At 36.6% G+C, this 19,804-nt stretch overlaps 1 protein-coding gene across 2 annotated transcripts in view; it reads left to right on the plus strand.

Annotated features, from left to right (window-relative positions):
- Window positions 1–19,804, plus strand: part of scara5 (scavenger receptor class A, member 5 (putative)) — a 72,721-nt gene that overhangs the window by 7,433 nt on the left and 45,484 nt on the right. The window contains exons 2-3 of one of the 2 annotated variants that reach the window (XM_007572676.2): window positions 550–672; window positions 5,662–5,790. In XM_007572676.2, coding sequence (XP_007572738.1) covers window positions 561–672; window positions 5,662–5,790 — 241 coding nt within the window. In that variant the 5' untranslated portion in view covers window positions 550–560. The remainder of the gene's footprint in view (window positions 1–549; window positions 673–5,661; window positions 5,791–19,804) is intronic. The other variant, XM_007572752.2, reaches the window with a different exon arrangement.

The following is a 19,804-nucleotide window of genomic DNA, read 5'->3' on the forward strand; positions in this document are numbered from 1 at the left end:
TTATTATTATTTTATTTTATTTTATTTAATTTTTATTTTTTTTACAACTGTTTTTTTTTCCATTATCACCTGGATTAATCTCTAATTCCTTCCCTCTAAACTCATAAGAACACATAAGGTGTATAAAAGTTTGTTTTCAGAATAAGTGGGAATTAATTTTTTGTTTGTTTGTATTTTACTATTTCCACACTGCAAAAACACAAAATCTTGCCATTAAATTTGATCTACTTGCTAGTGCACATAAATGACTTACAAGATAGGAGTTTCTTTTAATTGAATCATTTCTTAATATTGATGAAAAAATCCTAGTTCCTTTGGAGGATTATTTTTCTTATGTTTTTCCTTGTTATAAATGAAATAATCCATTTTAAGGAATTATTTACTTAAAACAAGCTGAAAAGTTACTTATAAGTAATTTTTTTAAATTTTATTTTAAGTGTACTAAGATATGCACCAGCAACCAGACCAGAATTTAATGGCAGGATTCTGTGTTTTTGCAGTGTAGGTCATAGGAGGTGTTTTAACTGACTCATATTATTGTTTCTGTAGTTTAGGAGGGGATGGAAAACAAAGCCATGTATCTGAGCACAAATGAGGAAAGAGAGAGCGGCTCCATGTATGAGGAAGTCTATGACGGACACAGCTTGTCCAAACTCAACCTTTGTGATGAAGGTAGGAAACTTTATATTTTAACAAAATTATAGAAATTACTTAGTAGTTGGAAATGGGTTGAGATTAATTTATCTCTGCAGTGAACGATCAGGTGTTTTCTCTGAGTTTCATTAGCAGATAAAAAAAAATCATCATCATCATCATCATCATCTAACTCAGATGAAGTCCAACTCTAAAACAGCTGGAAAAAAGACGGTGATGCGATCATGTTCTTGGCATTTGTCCTCCTCTGGCTCTGGTCATCTAAATGTCCAGAAGTGACATCTGTATTTGTGAGTCGAGGTTCAGCTGAACGAACTCACAGGTTTAATATTCTCAGGTTTCACCCTGCAGCTTGGCCGCTTTGCTGGGAAAGTTTGAGTTAACATCAGCTGGAGAACTTGTTGGCATTCAGTTCAGTTTATTCAGATAACAAACTGAAAGCTAAAGTCATACAAACATATTTTCTTTACACTAAATAAGGGGTGACTAAACTTTGAGTCAAAAGTATTTGTGGGCTAAAAATTAAGCAAATAAAGTCGTCTTTTTTATTATCTAATTTCTTTTAGAGAATGGCTCGATTGTACAAATTATTTTCAGTATGACAACTGGGTCTCTTTTTTCAAAACATTTGCTTTGTTTAGCCAAGTTTAATAAAGCAGAAAAAGCTGATTTGTGTGGAGCAAAAGTGACGTTTTAGTAAAGGTTTCTGGATAAAGGTTGTTCTAAATGCTTAATTATAAAAAGATTTGTGTTGTATTAAACATTTTCCAGTGTAAGAAAATTATGTCAGTAATAATTTTACCCTGATTGCAAATAAAAACTGTATCTGCATGCTGGACGGGTAAAATTTGCAATAAAAGAGCCGCAAATGTGCCCTGGGCTGTTCAGGTAGTTAAACTTATGATGTTACCTTCAGTTAGCTAAATGTCTGACCCAGTTACTTATTTACAGTGCAGTGAAAACGTATTTGCCTTTTCATAACACTCTTAGTATCTATCTAACTTTTAAATTCAGCAACACGAGTAAATATTTTAGAAATGACGATTTCTGTTTCTTAGACCTTTCCAAACCAGGCTGGTTCAATGTGTCTCAGCTAAAATTGGTGTTCATGATATAATAATAAGAAACAGATGGCGAAAATTATCCCAAGGCCAAAGCCACTTCTGATTCAAGAGACCATGAAGGCCCGTCTCTCTGTTGCTAATAAAACATCTTGATCATCCTTAAGAGTTTTATAAAAATGTTGTGTGGACTGACAGACTAAACGCAAATTTTATGGAAGGTGTGTAAAAAAACAACAAAAAAAACAACAAAATCTTACTAAGTTTCTAGTGCAAATATCTTCTATAATGAGACATTATATGAGACATCATGATTGTTTGAAGTCAATCATTTCTTAATATTGAGGAGAAAGTTTCCAGATAATTTCACTTATACCATGATATTTTTATCATGTTTTTAGTGAACAATCTCCCAATGTAACTAGAACCGTGTTGCTAGGTGACGGGCTGCGCTCGGCTGTTGTTGCTAGGCTACGGCGCCAGCGGAACTAGAACTTTTTTATCAGTATTAAGGATTTATTGACTTAAAACAAGCTTCTATATCTTCCTGAAAAGTAACTTACGGGTTAATTCATCTTATTTTAAGTGCACTAAGATATTTGCAGTAGAAACTCGACTAAAGTTACTTGGTAAGATTTTGTGTTTTTGCAGTGAACACAACAAATCAGAAAACAGTTGATGGAAGAGATTAAAAAAATACAGTTAACATGTAAAAACGCACATGACCTGTGATTTATGACAGATTTAAAAAGTAGAGTGATTTACAGTAACCATTTAAAATTAGAAATAAAAACCAAGTCAAATTCTTAAGAAAAAAACGTGAAAACATTAGTTAATTAAAAAAATATTCAAGACTTGAGCACAGTTTTGATTTTATAGTGTCTATTGAGTTACTTCCTGAAACAGTTGAATGATTTCTTAGTTCTAATTTCTAGTTTTTGCAGTGGCCTAGTCCAGTTCTGGACTTAAGTCCCAGTAAGATGCTGTAGTATGATCTGAAACAGGTCCAAGCTATGGAAATACAATAATTCTGCAAATAAAATGGAGAAATCTTCCACTGAACTGTAAATGAATCATTTCTAGTTATTGCAGCCTTTCAGTTGTTGATTTAGGTGGTAATTATGTTGTTGCATAGCGCCACGTTGGTGTGGATATATTTATTTTCCTTAATAAATGACATCATCATTAAGAGTAATATAACTGTAATCGGACATCAAAAGTAATTTAATGATCAGAGACATTAAAGCGTGACAGAAAAATGAAAGAAATAGAAGAAATCCATTAGCAAACACAAATCCAGCTGTGCCAGTGCTAAATAAAAATGCTTATTAAAAGATTTTCGATTTATGGGTCGAAGAAAAAAGCAGCATAAATGAGGTAATTTTCTGGATGAAAAACAAGCCGATTAATTTTAAGTGTTTATGCAAAGATCACAACCCTACCTCCCTGCTCTTAGTTTGTTACATAACACTGAAGTGAAGGAATACGGTGCTGACATAAATCAGAAGTCCGAGTTGCCCTAAACTCTTAAAACTTTAACTGCACACACGAGTTTGTCCTGAGGCGGCTGCTGCTGCTTTTATTTCCTGCTCTATCTGCACGGCGTTACGAGGCTTTTCTTCCTTCGGTGTTTGTTTTTATGACTGGCCTGTTTAGAATGAAGACGCTACGGAAGGCAATTAGGGTCAATAAAAAAAATAATTCTGATTTTTTTCTTTGTTTTACAGAATTTTGACTATAAGCTCAACATTTTAAATGTAATCTCAGAATTTTGACTTTTTCTCAAAACTTTGACTTTCTCTCAGAATTCTGACTGTTTTCTCAGAAATTTAACTTAAACCAAGAGTTTTGACTTTGATGTCAGAATTCTGACTTTAATCTCAAAATTTTGACTTAAATCTCAGAATTTCAACTTTAGTCTCAGAATTCTGACCTTAAGCTCAACATTTTCACTGTGAATTCAGAATTTGGACTTTTTCTTAAAACTTTGACTTTAAACTCAGAATTTGGACTTTTCTCATAATTCTGACTTTAAACTCAGAAATCTAATTCTCTGCCAAAATCCAAATAAATACTGAAACATTCTTAGGTATCTAAATTATGTTGTTAGAATATGAAAATAATCACATATCTGTTTCTTAATTGTTATTGGTAGATTTTAGATTTAAGACCTGATTTGCCTGATGGTGCATGATTAATATAAACAATTTTGATTAATCAGAATTCTGAGATTAAAATGTCTTTTTAATTTTTTCCCAGTGGTTTCGATCCGTTTCTGTCAGAAGCCAACCGGCGTGTTGTTTGTTTCTGTGCTGTGCATTCCAGCCATGTGACTAACACACATCTCAGCCAGCTGTGTTTGTCTTAGTCCGCGGCTGCGCGTGTTCTTCATCACGGAGGGGAAAGTTAATGTGTGTGTGCATCAACACCAGTCCACCTGCAACCATTGATGGATTGCCACGGCCCAAATGACACCATGCTGTTTTTGTTTTAAAGTTCGGACACAATCCAATATCCTGAGTGTTCGCAGGGAGACGGAGTCTATGACCGTATGAAATCCCAGTGGAGGCTATTTTAATTTCAATGCCACTTGATGTCCTGAGATCTTTTCGCAACACAATGCACTGCAAAAACACAAAACCACGCCAAGTATTTTTGGTCTCGTTTTTAATTGTGTTTTTTACTTCATGGAAACACTGCAAATGCAAAATTGTGTTTTTCGACATTAGTGGAATATCGACAATGTTTTGTGCACATTCCCTTACACAGACTTATTCATCTTTCTGCAAATAAACAAGTCAAATTTCTTTACAAAGCAAATCCGGTACAAACTGAGAAACTGCTTGAGATCCAATTATTCCATCAACTTTAAGCTCCAGTAAAGAGTTTCTTCAGTCAGATAAACATGTGCAGTTGTGTGCATGATTTCACTTTAGAGAGGAAAAGTCTGAGTACGGTTCTAGTTACAGATGAAGAATGGGACTCCATAAGAAGGTCTGAAAACTGATTCAACTTCTTGACCCGAGGCGAGTGTTTCCATCAACACCCAGCTGTCCAACACACAGATACAGAAACAGCTTTTCCATCATTCATCGAAATCACCGTGTCCCTTTTATCAAGCCTGCGTCTGACCCGGAGAGGACGGTCAAGTGCTGACATGTGTTTTAATAATGGCTCCTCAGTGAGTGTGTGCAGTTCATGCAGCAGAATTTGAAGGATAATTGTGAAGTAATGCAGAGATTTTGCCAGAAGATGAAGGTCGTGGTTGAAGTTTTAAGAACCAGCGAGTGTATCGCCTCATGCTGCTTCGTTTCCTGTCATGGAAATGTGGCCCCTTGTAGTCAGAGCTGGGTAGTAACTAGTTACTTTTACTAGGGTAACTTTTGTACTTTTTACTTTTACTTGAGTAACTTTATTACAAAGCATTGCTGCTCTAACTTGAGTGACATTTCTGGATTTTGTACCTATTGAATGAAAAACAAACATGTTTTAACCAAAAATTCACCAGACTCAGACTCACACCTGCAGTTTTTGTTAGTTTCATAAGTTTTTTTTTATTGAAAGAAAATTATTAGAATTTTTTTTTGCCTGATTTTGTTATTTTTGTTACTTATAAGAATAACTAAAATGTCCACTTTACTTTATATTTTGGTTCATCTGATTATGATTTGATCAGTTACTCAGTACTTGACTTTTTACCAAATACTTTACTTGAGTAATTTGTTTTGACAGCTATGTTTTACTTTTGCTAAAAGTGAAAATATGTTGACGCAGTGCTAACTTTACTTGAGTACAATCTTTGGGTTTTATACCCATTTCTGCGTATGGTCAAAAATGTTATAATAAATTTCTAAAACTAGTCATTTTTAACTGCAAACTAGCAGTAGATTTCTATGTCCTCTTAATCTGAAACTAAAATATTTTTCAACGTTTGTTTTTGTTTTAGTGTGCGCAAAGCGCCGCAGGAAGCAGGACCAGCACTGCAGTCTCCTGAACTCCCTGTCCGCCATCAAATATGCGATTGTGTCCTTGTACGTCCTGGTTCTGCTGACCATCTTTGGACTCTGCTTGGCAGGTAGGGTGAGCATTGTGATGTGGGGAACATGGCTAGAGTTGACTGTAAGATGAGTGAAGGAAAATATCAGGAGATTCTGGAGGAAAGTCCTTGTTAAGGCTGCAAAAGACGTGAGACGGAGTTGGAGCTTCACCTCCTATCAGGATGTTTTCTCAAAATATTCAGCCAGAGCTACAGTGGAGTAGTTTAGATCACAACATACTAGTATGCTAGAATAGCCTTGTCAAAGTTCAGTCCTATGTACAATCATGGGAAGACTTAAAGGTCACCTATTGTGCTGCCTTGAACAGCTTAGTCTTGGTCTTTGGTCTATCAAAACATGTTCATCTTGTTATTTTCACAAAATCATTTTTAGATAATCAGATTCTTTTGTAAGTTATTCCTATTTTGAGCTCCTGTTTCTTTAACTTCGAATAATCTGCTTCTGGCCACGCCCCCAATTCAACGTTTACACTCACACTTTAAAATGACTGCAAATAGATGCACAATTATACAACTGTACATCTTTGAAAAGCAGAAGTAGAACCTCCTGCACAACCAACAAAAATGCAGTAAGTGGTTTCTGGATGTTAAGTCAACAACAAAACACTTGTCTTTTCCAGCAGCCATTGTAGAGCTCATAGGGCGGTAAAACCAGGTGACCAAATGTGCTGGAGCTCCGCTTGGGTTGCTAGGTAACGGCGGAGTGCCTGTCGATTGTGACTCAACAATGGGGAAGTTTTTGAAACGACTCATTTTCCAGACACCGAAAAAACATTAACTTACTGCTAAAAAACAGCTAGGTGTTTTTTAAGCAGCCAGTAGAAACTCAAATAGAAGCATAAAAACATGCAAAATGAGAATTTTACATAACAGGTTCCCTTTAAACATTGTGGTTCACTTTTGCTTACCATCCAGTCTAACTGAGTTTAAGGAAATACAGAAAAATAAATCGGAGAAACAATCCCACCACCTGGTTCTGGTGGGCTTAATTCAAACCCATAAAATCATGTTTTATGGGTTTGAAAATTAACACTGTGAACAAATGTGAGAGGTTTGATCACTTCTGCAAGGTGCTGCATCACACCCCTGGATCTTTTCCTGTCTGGACGGTGCGTTCATGTTCATGCATATTTACAGTGCTGGGATCTGCTGCCAAGCCTAAGCAGCTCAGTTCTTGGTTTTAAATCTGACTCAGTTGGATCCCAAATGGGTAATTTTTTAAACATGCTGCTTCACATGAATCCCTTACAAGGCTGCATTCTTTACAAAATGCTGGGCCGATACCTCAGTCAGTATATCTTTGCTGCTGGATTAACTTGTTGGAAAAGATGAATCCGTGAAACAAACCCGATGCTGACGACTGCGTTTAGTTTATCATGACTCCCTCCAAGAGAAATAAAAAAGATTTAAAATATTTGGTTGGGACGGCGTGTGCGTGTTGAAGGAACATGGTGTCTTCGTGTGGCTCTCCTTCCTGCGTAAGGTCAGCCGCTGGTGTGAACTGGGCGCCACTGCACCTTTGGAATCATGTTCTCTGAAACCTGCTTTATTTTTTAATCTGCAAGAGATTTACTGCTGGGAGTTCAACTGCAGCAAACAAATAAAAGGCTGAAAGTGCAGCTGGTGTTGAAAATCTTCTGACTTTACCAAATTTTACTGATTTTTGAACGGTTGTGCACCACCATTAATCTGATTAATCGCGATTAATCGATTATTGAAATAATCAGCATCTAGTTTAGTAGTTGATTAATCGTTAAGTGGAGTATATAGACTGAGAAAAGTCCATTTGCTAAAAGATCAACACACACAGGGCTGTAATTAAGCCAAAACTCTACAAAAAATTTATATTTATTGCAGCATAGATAATAAGAAAAACTTTCTCTATAAGTTTTTAGCTGCAGATGCATCCGATGCTACAAATGATCAACTGTAAACTAAAGGAATATGTATGTTGTGGCATTTTAGGAGTTAAATTCGGTTATTTGCATCTTTTAATGTATTTCTAATATTGAGTAATAAAAGCTTTAGTGGTTAATGGAAAAATCTGCAGAATTTGACTGTTTTTAAGCCGATTAAGCGATTGAATAATTGATTGCTAGAATAATAATTAGCTTCAGCCGCAGAAATCTTTCATTTCTGATCTGCAAGGTGGTTAGCTTTCACCAATAAGGATGTGAGATGAGCTGCTTCAACTTGCAAAAACATAAATTTACACAAAAATACTTTTAAAGCTAGAAAAATATACAATCTGGACCTTCATCCTGAGAAAAATCTTTGAATTTAAAATCAGGACGTGAATCAAGTTGAACATCTTTGAGGAAACAGAAACATCTGTGCGGTCCAGTCTGATTGCTCTTGAACTTTTCAATCAAGGGAGAAACTCAAAAGTTAAAGAATGCCAAACCTTTGATCCAAACATGGAAACATTTTAGTTTTCAAGTTTTGAAACTTTTCCAAAATGCTCTTAAAAACATTGTTTTCCTTTGCTTTGTTTTTAGAAGAATTGTTTGCAGATTGATGACAGAAACAATAAATGAAGACATGTTAACACAGCCCTGAAAAGCAACATTTAGTGGAAACACTGAGTGTGAAAACTTTCCATCAGGGCTGCACATCATGTAACAAAGCAGGTTAGTCATTCACTTACTATCCAAACAAACGTTTCGTTTCAAAAAGCTCGAGTTGGAAGACGTTTTCCCTTCAAACATGTTGGCCCAAAACGAACGAAACGCTGCAGTGGAAATTTGGACATGCTGGGTTGGGTTATGGAAATTAGTATTAGCTGTTGTTATTTCATATCACTCAGGCCGGTAATAAATTCCCATGTCATCAGAGCTGACGCTGCATCGCTTTTGGACTGATTTAAAAAAAGAAAGAAAGAAAAAAAAAACCTGGAATGAGACGCCAAATGAGAACAACTTTGGAGGTGAATCAGACTCAACGGTTCTGATTCTGCAGAACCCATTGTGGCCTCCCTATTGGTTCTTCCATTATGAAACTGAGAGGCAGGCTGATAGGGGGAAAAACACGTTGCCTTCAGGCCTGCATGATGGTGGAAGAATCAAACATTAATCTTTACTTCAGTAATAATCCATATTATGTAAAATTTACGTTTTTGATCTTTGCTTCACGTTTTTATGTTATTTTCTCATCAAAAACAAACCTGGAGTGTCACTTTGATTCTTTCATGCATGTTTGAGAAATCCTGTAATCTCCATGGCAACCATTCTGCCTGGTTGGACCTAGCTCCGCCTTTGAGCCGTAGCTCCGCCCCCTCTCTGCTCCTTCAGACTAGCCAGCAGCAATCAGCAAACACCTGGTGGAGCTGCTGACCTCATTACATGAGCTACTTCTCAGTGAAATCGTTGCTAAAGGGTGAATAGAGGAGCCATGTTGTGATGACTTCCTGAAGGCGGAGCTTCAGAAAGAGCAGGACTTTCTTAAAGAGACAGAGGCCATTTATTTCTTGTCATTATAAGAATTTTGATTTATCGTCGACACAATAATTTCCCAAACTGTTAGTTTTAGTATTTTCTCCACTGTTTGTCCAATGAGACTGTAGATACATTTGAAAATTTGATTAAATACAGTTATTATGAGCAGTTTGGTGATATAAATCAAAATTGGACTGTTGTCCTAAAGAAGTGTGTTACAAATGTTTTCCAAGAGCATTATTTGTGTTTGTGTGGCTGCTACTGTCGTGTCACACATTCACAGCCGTACATTCACCTAAAAACAAAGTAATAAATAGTTCATATTGCCACTTTTATCTCTATGAAAAGTTTTAAGTCCATGTCGCCCAGAGGCACTAAATCAGAAAGTAAAATTTCAAGTCAGATTTGATACATAAAGTATTTTTACAACAACTGAAGGCGACATATTGACTTGATTGCGTTATAAATTGGCACTCTGTGCCTGGAAAACACATCTTCCTGCCTCTTTAAGCTTCTTGTTGAGCCTGTTTTAGAAAAGCGGCCCAGCCAGGCTTTTCTTAAGTTAAATACCGGCCATCCAAAACCTAAGTGGCTCCAGAGTAGCTGCGCGGGAGGCCCCCTTCGCCGTACACACACACGCATTCACACACACATGAGTGCATGCAGAAACACACCCAGTGTTCAGAGGTGAAGCACTCAGCTCCATGCCTTCACATCCTGCCTCCTTTCCAGCCCTTACGCTGCCTTCTTGGCCTCCTTTTAGCCCATTCAGGCTCACCGATTTGATTTTTTTAAAGAGATTATAGGCTGATTTTAGGCTGGAGAGAGACAGCTGCGTTTATGACGTGAACAACGCAGTTTATTCTGCATCAGCACATCTGATCCCAAACCTTGGTGTTGGATAGAAACGTGAAAATAAAGATGAAAGAATCGGAGGATCCTTTCTTCTCTCGTCATGAAGCTAATAGACGCTGCGTCTCTCCGTTCTCAGTCTGCAGGTTTATTTCTGCTAGTAACTTTTGTTTCTGAGGTTTATCAGAAACAAATACAAACTTTTCTGTTTTTATTTGTGGCCTTTTGGTGAAAGCTATGATTGTGTTTTTGTTTCCGACTCAAACCTCAAAATGCAGTTTATTTATTTATTTTTTTAAATGCAGAGTTTCATGTCTGGAAGCCAAAAAAGAAGCGTGACTTTCAACTTTAGTGCTTCGTCTGGTTCAAGTTAAGTTTGATGGATTCCTGGATGCTACATAGATGACCAAATCCAAAGTTGTTCAGTTATTTGCAATAAGTAATGGATATGTTTGACAAAATGTTGTTACTTTGAATGACAATAATAACTTCATCCCTGTGAGGTGCTGCTGAATTTATGTTAAACCGTTTTATAACCTTGAAAAGCTTTAAATGTCACAATGCATTTCCTCAAACCTACATCAGGTTTTAAATCAGTCGGCTCTCTCAGAAATGACATTTAAGACGCTGTTGTCTCTTATTGTTTTCTTCAGTAAAGCAATATTTTATCACAACTGCAGCTTTGGCAGGTTAGCCGTCCTGAATTATCTAATTATTTCAACCTGATTACTCTCTGTTTTGATACGACTTGTTGATAATTAAGCCGTTTGTGTCTGTCAGTGTTTTTCCAGGTGCAGTCAACTTACAGAAAAAGTCATTTTCCTGCTTCGTAAAACTGCTGCTTTGCTTTGAACGTCATAAATGTGATTGACTACTATTTCAGCTGCTCTCAGCTTTAAAGTTTCGAACGTTTCTGCCTCCAACTTTGTTGAATGTCAAAATACCATTTGCATTTTGACTGAAAATAATTTATACACTGTAAAAAGTCTTAAAATTAGCAAAGGAATCCACAAGCATTTTAAATTTCTAGTCTAAATTTGTGCTATTTAAATAGATTAAAGCCCAACTTTATTGAATGCTTTTAAGTTCAAATCTTCACTCCTGTTCTTGATTTCCCTCTTATTTGGTCGTGCTAAGCTGTGTAAAACATTTTAACCACTGTTTTCTCTTTGGGTATGAATGCCACGAGTCTATTGGTGTAGTTTATTCTCATGGCACAAAATGTCTTAAATTAAAATTGGCATCACTTAAGATCCAAATGTGTTCATCAGAAACATTTTATTTCCCTTATTAGACAGTGGGTGTTGTTAAAAGGAGACCTGGAAGTTTATTACCAGAATTTAGTATTTTTATCTACTCCATGTGCAAAGAATTAAAGGGCGTTTGAGAACATCTCTGGCAAAACACTGCTCAAAATAACCTGTTAAGTCATAATAACAAGATGTGTAAAAAACTAAACACACACAGTTAACAGCAGAAAGTGAGGTTTAAACATGTTTAATGGAGGTTTTAGCTACAACATTTAGCTAATAATTGATGGAAATCCATCACAACAACATATTAGTGAAGATACTTTCCTTAACAGGTCAGGACTCTTTAAATCCAAATGATCTACTATTAGCTACGCTCCCCCAACTCAACGTTTACAATGGCTGCAAACAGATGCATAATTATACAACCATACATCTTTGAAAAGCATTAGTGGATTCTCCTGCACAGCCAACAAAAATGCAATGCAGTAAGTGGTTTCTTAAGTCAACAGTGAACTCAAACCAGCAGCCATTGTGCAGCGCATAGAGCAGTAAAACCAGCTGACCACTTGGGTTGCTAGGTAACGGTTTAATGCCCGTTCATTGTGACTCAACAATCAGGATGTTTTTGAAATGGCTAATTTCTCAGACACCAACAAACAGCTGGGTGTTTTTTTTAACTCTTGAATTTCTTTTAGAAGCAGTTAGAAGTATAAAAACGTGCAAAATTAGATTTTTTTTTTCATAATAGATCCCCTTTAATGTTCCCTCAAAACTCAGAGGTATTGATGCATCTTGGCGTAGCAGCGGAGGACCTTTATGAGGAGAGCTTTGGTTCTTCACCTGTAGCCATGAAGTGGTGCTCTGCAGTGGAAGAGCTGCTGCGGATCCTGAAACATGAATCTACAGCTCTCTGTAGGTGCAGCTGAGTCATGTTTTCCAGTCACAGGAAACGTGCAGCTCACAAGTTTGGCTTTGTGATACCCTTTTCCTTTCACATTTAATTGCTGGAAAACCTGATGGCAAGTTAATAATTCTTCCGTTAAACAGTGAAGTTTTAAAACAGTGGTGCCATAGGTGAGAGTCATGGCGTTGCCAAGTGAAAGTAGTTAAAAGTCGCTGTGTTTCCAGAAAGCTTTGGTGGATTTTGGCTGATTGATGTTGCTATTGTTATCACAAATGGCCGCCATCATAATTTCCCTTTGGCCAACAGTAGATTTATTTCAGTGCTATGGAACAATGAACAATAGACGTTTAGTTTTATGAACCCTAAAATGATATGGCAACTAGAAAACTAGCTACAAACTTTTTCTATGTTGAAATTAATTAATTGCTTGTGAATTCATAAAGTAGATGCGCTATATTTCCAAAAGTATTGACATATTTATTAAAAGTTATCTGTGCAGTAGGTGCAGGCATGACATTTTATGTAATAATTACAAAAAAGTGGAAGTGATTGATAAAGTCAGACAGTGAATTTCAGTTTGCACAGCTGGGGATGTTCACTTCCTGTTCCAACATGATGATTCGCCAGCGCACAAAGGAAGGTCTATACCATGATAGATAAGAGAGTTTGGAGTCCTGAATTCAAACAGTCAGAAAACTTTTGGGATGAATTAGAGCGGACATGGTGAGCTAGGCCTTCTCGTCCAACATCAGCGTCTGACCTCACAAATATGGTTTCCCAAACATCACGCCTTTCCAAAACAACTGAAGCTGTCTAAGGCTGCATTCACACCAGCCTTGTTTAGTCCACTTTAATCAAACTCTAGCTCGTTTTTCTAGAAAGTCTGCCTTGTTTGGGGTTGTGTGAACCAAACTGAACCAAACAAACTTTAGCCCGTCTACAACACTAGATCTCAGCCCGGTTGTAGTAAACTGTGGTTTGAAAGCTTAACAGACCAGAGGTCACTCCAGAACCAGGAAGTGAACAACAGCGCAGGGAATTCTGGGTAAATACAACCAAAACAAACGTGAGTTTTGCACTAGTGGGAGAAATGGCTCACTGTCTTTTACCAAGAGAAATCAAACATCCACTAAATGTGACGCTTCTCAATTTTTGTTTATATTTTGTGAGGAAGGAAGTTGCGCTCAGTGTCTTCCTCAGACGTTTTCATGTTGTTTCCTTCGGTAGTTCTTGGTACAACGCCACCACAGGTGAGGAGGGGAAACTGGTTCTGAACCGCAGCGACTGAAAATGTAACACATGTTGCAATTTTGGTCCCAAATTGAACCAAATCTACCAGACTGATGAGGTGTGAAGAGTTCAACATCCTTTTAGAAGTTTATAAGTGTTTATAGGTTGAAAAGTGAATACTTTTGGCAGTGTATTGTATTTCTGATAGATTTTAGATTAATATATTGATTATATAAACAGAACATACTTAACATAAATTATAAAAACCCCAGCTTGTTTCTTCTTTTGAAACATATTTTTCTCATTTAAATGTTCAAACTTGTATCAACTTCAGATGACTCTACCTGTATTTTCTTTTTTAGCCCTGAATGGTATTTTTGCTGCAGTGTTTACTTTCCTCCAGCAGAAACACATCATGTCCAGCTGACATGTGGAGGAAAGTGACATCAGAGGCCGCTGGGAAAACAATGTCAGACTTTTGGGGGGGGGTTATAACAGCCACAAGCTTTAGATTACTGGAGCTCCTTCAAGGGTTTTTTAAAGAAATGTCTACATGAGACAAGAAGAGGGAGAAAAACGGACTTGAATGTATACCACATGTGTGATGATAGGTTTGCCCGTGGAAAATCTCTCATAGGGTAAATGTGACACCACAAAGTGCCACTCCTAACAACATAAAGCCAGACTTCAAACGTCTTATAGAGCATCAGAGTGGAAACAATAAGAGGTTTTTCTCATGTTCTCATGTCTGATAAGGAAGCAACGTTCATATTTCAAACATACGTTTAACCCGGAGGCGAAAAACCATCAACGTCAAAGATAAAAGTTTAAATACCTGAAACTGGTACGCATTTCTAATTCGCGTTATTGCTGTCAACAGATTTGGGTTGTAACTAGTTAAATTTACTCAGTTATATTTATTTGAGTAACGTTCTTGAAAAATAAAAGTACTTTTCAGGTTCCTGAGAACCGGATAAAAAAGGCTGTTTTCATGAAAACAGAATCAGGATTTTAAACAAAAACACAAAAACAAAACTGGAGCTTCAGCATAAATTATATTCAACTGGAGTCGATGCTGAAAAAGATTAAATCTGCTGAAGGTAATGAGGCTCAAAGCCTGATTTACAAAGTTGTGTTTTAGTTCAGTTTAACCAGATTATTATTTAGTCACAGTTCCTCTATTACAACAGATATCTGAGCAGACTCGGGTAGTAACTAGTTACATTTACTCAATTACACTTACCTTTTGAAAAAATTTACTCTTAGGAGAATTTACTTTACTTTTACTTGAGTAAAATTTCTGGATTTTCTACCCACTGAATGAAAAACAAGTTTTAACTAAAGATTCACCAGACACAGACACACAGCTGCAGTTTTTGTTGAAGTTTCATAAGTTTTTTATTGAAAGAAACTGATTTGGAAAAAATATAATTTTACCTGATTTTGTTATTTTTTGTTATAAGAATTATTGTAATTTCTTCTTCAAAACATCAAAATTTCCACGTAACTTTATATTTTTAAACATTAGATCATTGATAGTTTGAATAGTTACTCTGCACTTTTAACCAAATACTTTTTTACCCTGAGTACTACTTTTTACTTTTACTTGAGTAAAAATATGCTGAAGTCTTACTACTCTTATTTAAGTACAATTTTTGGGTTCTCTGGTTGTCAGGTTACTGTCTTCAGTACGCAGTAATAATGTTCACACACACACACACACACACACACACACACACATACACGCTTTACAGAGATGTCTGCCACACGTACACTCGGCCCCGGGGCCCCAAAAGTGACTCTGAGAACATAAAGCCTTTTCTAATGAGTCTCTGCGCTCTGGCCGTGATTCTTTCTGAAGAAAAGAGTTTGGATTTGGTCCAGCATTCCTGGTGGGAGTTCGTCCCAGTAAGAGCACACTCTCACACACACAGAAAAAAAAAAGAATAGACAGCGAGGACAAGAGGCTCCCAAAGTCAGCAGACAGCTTCACTCAGAAAGTCAGGCTCCGGCCATTAACATGTCAACACTAATTGGACCTTTTCTTCAAACTTTCAGACAGAAAGTTTGACACTTTGCAATAATAGGAACCAAAGTTTAATATCCATAACTTTCAGAATCAAGTATGTTTTCTGTCCTATTTACAGCTTCTTCTGTCTAAAAATGGTTTGGAGCAGCAATTCAGATTAATTTCATTAAGAAATTCTGCAGCTTGTTTGGATCAAACCTCAGTTTGGGTCAAAGCGTAAATATCAAGGCCGGATTTTTGAACAGAGACTCTTTACATCCACATGAAAGATTTGGACCGCTTTAAAGTTCTGCTTGATTTTTCTCTTGAAGACCATAAGAATGTTTCTCAGTAAAATGTGGTTTTATGATCATAAGACGCCTGAAACTGTGAGGGTTTCTTGTTTCTAGTTCTTATTTCACCACATTCATGTTTTGTTGGATGCATTTTTTAAATTTTACTATTTTTATTTGTGCAACAGCTTATGGTGCGTTCACAACAAACATGTTTCGCGGGTCAAAAACGCGTCCGACGCCTCAAGTTTGATGCATGTGCACTTTCAATGCAGAGGCTTGATGGCGCGTTCACACTGAACGCGTTTCGCACATGAGGCTGGTTTACATTCGAAGTCTCTGTGAAGACTTTGAATGTTGAAGGAGCGTCGCAGCGCGTTTCACGCGTCTAGCATGATGCGATTGGAAACGTTTAACTTTGACTTCCACATAGACTTTGAATGTAAACCAGATGCGCAAAACGTGTTTGGTGTGAACGCACCATCAAGTGTCTGCATTCAAAGTGCACTTGAAGCGAACCTGAAGCGTCTGACGCATTTTTGATGCATGTAACGCGTTTGGTGTGAACGCACCAAATGTGGAGGCGAGTCGGATGCATCAAAATCGCTATAGCCGTTATTTTCCATTGTCGGTCTATTTGTCAGACGCATCAAATGCTCCAAATGGTTCAAAACATGCCGAACTAGACGTTTGAAACGCTTTTCCACACAGACTTTGAATGTAAACCAGACGCTCTAAACACGTTTGGTGTGAACGCACCATCAGGCAGTCGGCGCAAAAAGCGGCTAAATTTCTCTTTCCACAGTGATTTTGTTTGAAAACATTAAAAATTTAGGGTCAAATGATGGTAAGTTTTAAATTCGTATTGTAAAAGTGTCTCAACCTGTGAACATTTCTTATATGGACCGTGTGGCTCACCACCCAGGGCAGCATTACTTCAGAGGGCAGAAACTGGAAAAAGTTTGTGCCTAAAAATGGTGGCTAGAAATATATATTATTTTTTTTTTATTATTATTTTGGTTAAAATTTTAGCAGAAACAAAAATGCATGATGGAGAATTAATTTACCATTTTGCATCCAAGCTGTCAGTTAAAACTGGATAATTATTAAAACCAGGTAAAATATCAGCATTTAGACCAGATTTGTTCTGTAATTTCATTAAAAATGATTCTTCTCAGTCTGGATTCTGGTGCTTTAAATAAAACTTTTCAGCAAGATGTAAGATCTTATTTTAAAGAAAATAATTTTTTTATGTCAATAAAAATAAAATGACTAGCTCCACTGGCAGATTATTTCCAAGACATGATTATAAGTTAAATAATCTGCCAGTGGAAGAAATTGTTCTATTTTTACTGAAAATGTAGTCATTAGTTTTGTCTTATTTCAAGTGTACTGAGATATTTATACCAGAAACTAGACCAAAAATACTTGGTAACATTTGTTTTTTGAAAAACATGTAAATCAAATCTTTGGCTTCTTTTTAAAGTTCATGAGAAAGTGTTTTATTCTGTAAACATGCAGAACTTTGATCAGACACGAGATGAAAAACGTCTCGACGCTGCTGTGTGTAAATGATCAAATAAAAGCAGCAGGTTTCAGCGATGCAGCTTTCCACAAACAACTGCGTGGAGTTTATTAATCTCCATCCTGGGGAGAGGGAGGCGGATTTAAAGCTCCGGGGATGTCAGCACACAATAGCAGGCATCCAAATAAGAATCCTCTCTGTGTCTTCCTGTCTGCTTTACTAGTAGCCTAATTAAGCAGCAGCAGACTCCGGTGCTCACACACAAACACACAGCAGGAGTTTGATCTGGTTAATTTGTGGTCCAGCAGCTCAATGAAGTCATGCAAAGTAAAAATTACGAGCGCTGGCTCCCCAGAGGGGAATTGTTTGTGGTTTCCAGCATGTTTGGATGAACACGCTTTAGAAACGTGAGGAGTTTAACTGCTTAAGGCGTCTTGAGCTGCAGAACGACGCTGTGGAGTCGCATCTGCAGGTTTGAAAGGTAAAACAAATGTTTGAAACTTGTTTCCTTTCTGACACGAGGATCGATATCTCTGATGCTTTGTTTCTCATGCAGCATTTGGAAGGAACCTGTGAATATTATAATTATTAATATTGGTAGTTTTTATGCTTTGCATTAAACTTGTAACTAGCTTTCTTATGTTGGAAATAAATCATTTAATATTTATAAATCCAANCGTTTGGTGTGAACGCACCATCAGGCAGTCGGCGCAAAAAACGGCTAAATTTCTCTTTCCACAGTGATTTTGTTTGAAAACATTAAAAATTTAGGGTCAAATGATGGTAAGTTTTAAATTCGTATTGTAAAAGTGTCTCAACCTGTGAACATTTCTTATATGGACCGTGTGGCTCACCACCCAGGGCAGCATTACTTCAGAGGGCAGAAACTGGAAAAAGTTTGTGCCTAAAAATGGTGGCTAGAAATATATATTATTTTTTTTTTATTATTATTTTGGTTAAAATTTTAGCAGAAACAAAAATGCATGATGGAGAATTAATTTACCATTTTGCATCCAAGCTGTCAGTTAAAACTGGATAATTATTAAAACCTGGTAAAATATCAGCATTTAGACCAGATTTGTTCTGTAATTTCATTAAAAATGATTCTTCTCAGTCAGGATTCTGGTGCAAATATCTTAGTGCTTTAAATAAAACTTTTCAGCAAGATGTAAGATCTTATTTTAAAGAAAATAATTTCTTTATGTCAATAAAAATAAAACGACTGGCTCCGCTGGCAGATTATTTCCAAGACATGATTATAAGTTAAATAATCTGCCAGTGGAAGAAATTGTTCTATTTTTGCTGAAAATGTAGTCATTAGTTTTGTCTTATTTCAAGTGTACTGAGATATTTATACCAGAAACTAGACCAAAAATACTTGGTAACATTTTGTTTTTACAGCGTGTCGATTTGAAAAACATGTAAATCAAATCTGTGGCTTCTTTTTAAAGTTCATGAGAAAGTGTTTTATTCTGTAAACATGCGGAACTTTGATCAGACATGAGATGAAAAACGTCTCGACGCTGCTGTGCGTAAATAATCAAATAAAAGCAGCAGGTTTCAGCGATGCAGCTTTCCACAAACAACTGCGTGGAGTTTATTAATCTCCATCCTGGGGAGAGGGAGGCGGATTTAAAGCTCCGGGGATGTCACCACACAATAGCAGGCATCCGAATAAGAATCCTCTCTGTGTCTTCCTGTCTGCTTTACTAGTAGCCTAATTAAGCAGCAGCAGACTCCGGTGCTCACACACAAACACACAGCAGGAGTTTGATCTGGTTAATTTGTGGTCCAGCAGCTCAATGAAGTCATGCAAAGTAAAAATTACGAGCGCTGGCTCCCCAGAGGGGAATTGTTTGTGGTTTCCAGCATGTTTGGATGAACACGCTTTAGAAACGTGAGGAATTTAACTGGTTAAGGCGTCTTGAGCTGCAGAACGACGCTGTGGAGTCGCATCTGCAGGTTTGAAAGGTAAAACAAATGTTTGAAACTTGTTTCCTTTCTGACACGGGGATCGATATCCCTGATGCTTTGTTTCTCCTGCAGCATTTGGAAGGAACCTGTGAATATTATAATTATTAATATTGGTAGTTTTTATGCTTTGCATTAAACTTGTAACTAGCTTTCTTATGTTGGAAATAAATCATTTAATATTTATAAATCCAATTTTACAATGTTTACCTGAGGCTCCGCTGAGCTTTAATTTTATTTTACTTTTAAATTACTTTTGTCTTATTCCAAGTGTACTGAGCTATTTCTAATAGAACTAGACCAAAAACAGATTGTGTTTTACAGTGTATGATATCTGTTTTTTTATGTTTTCTAAAAACTAGAATTTGTTCTCAATCTCTACCTGGTTAAATTAAAAATAAAACAAATCTATTTTCTCTTTACTTTCCGTTTAGATGGAATCAAATCTTTCTGTTGACTTTTTTGCTACCAAACCTGATTTTAGTTACATTATTAAGACTTGTGTTTTCAAGTAAAGAATGACCTAAATTATGTTTTCATTGGTGTAAACTGACTTATAACT

Source organism: Poecilia formosa, unplaced genomic scaffold (assembly GCF_000485575.1).
Source record: "Poecilia formosa unplaced genomic scaffold, Poecilia_formosa-5.1.2 Scaffold1, whole genome shotgun sequence".
Lineage (NCBI taxonomy): Eukaryota > Metazoa > Chordata > Actinopteri > Cyprinodontiformes > Poeciliidae > Poecilia > Poecilia formosa.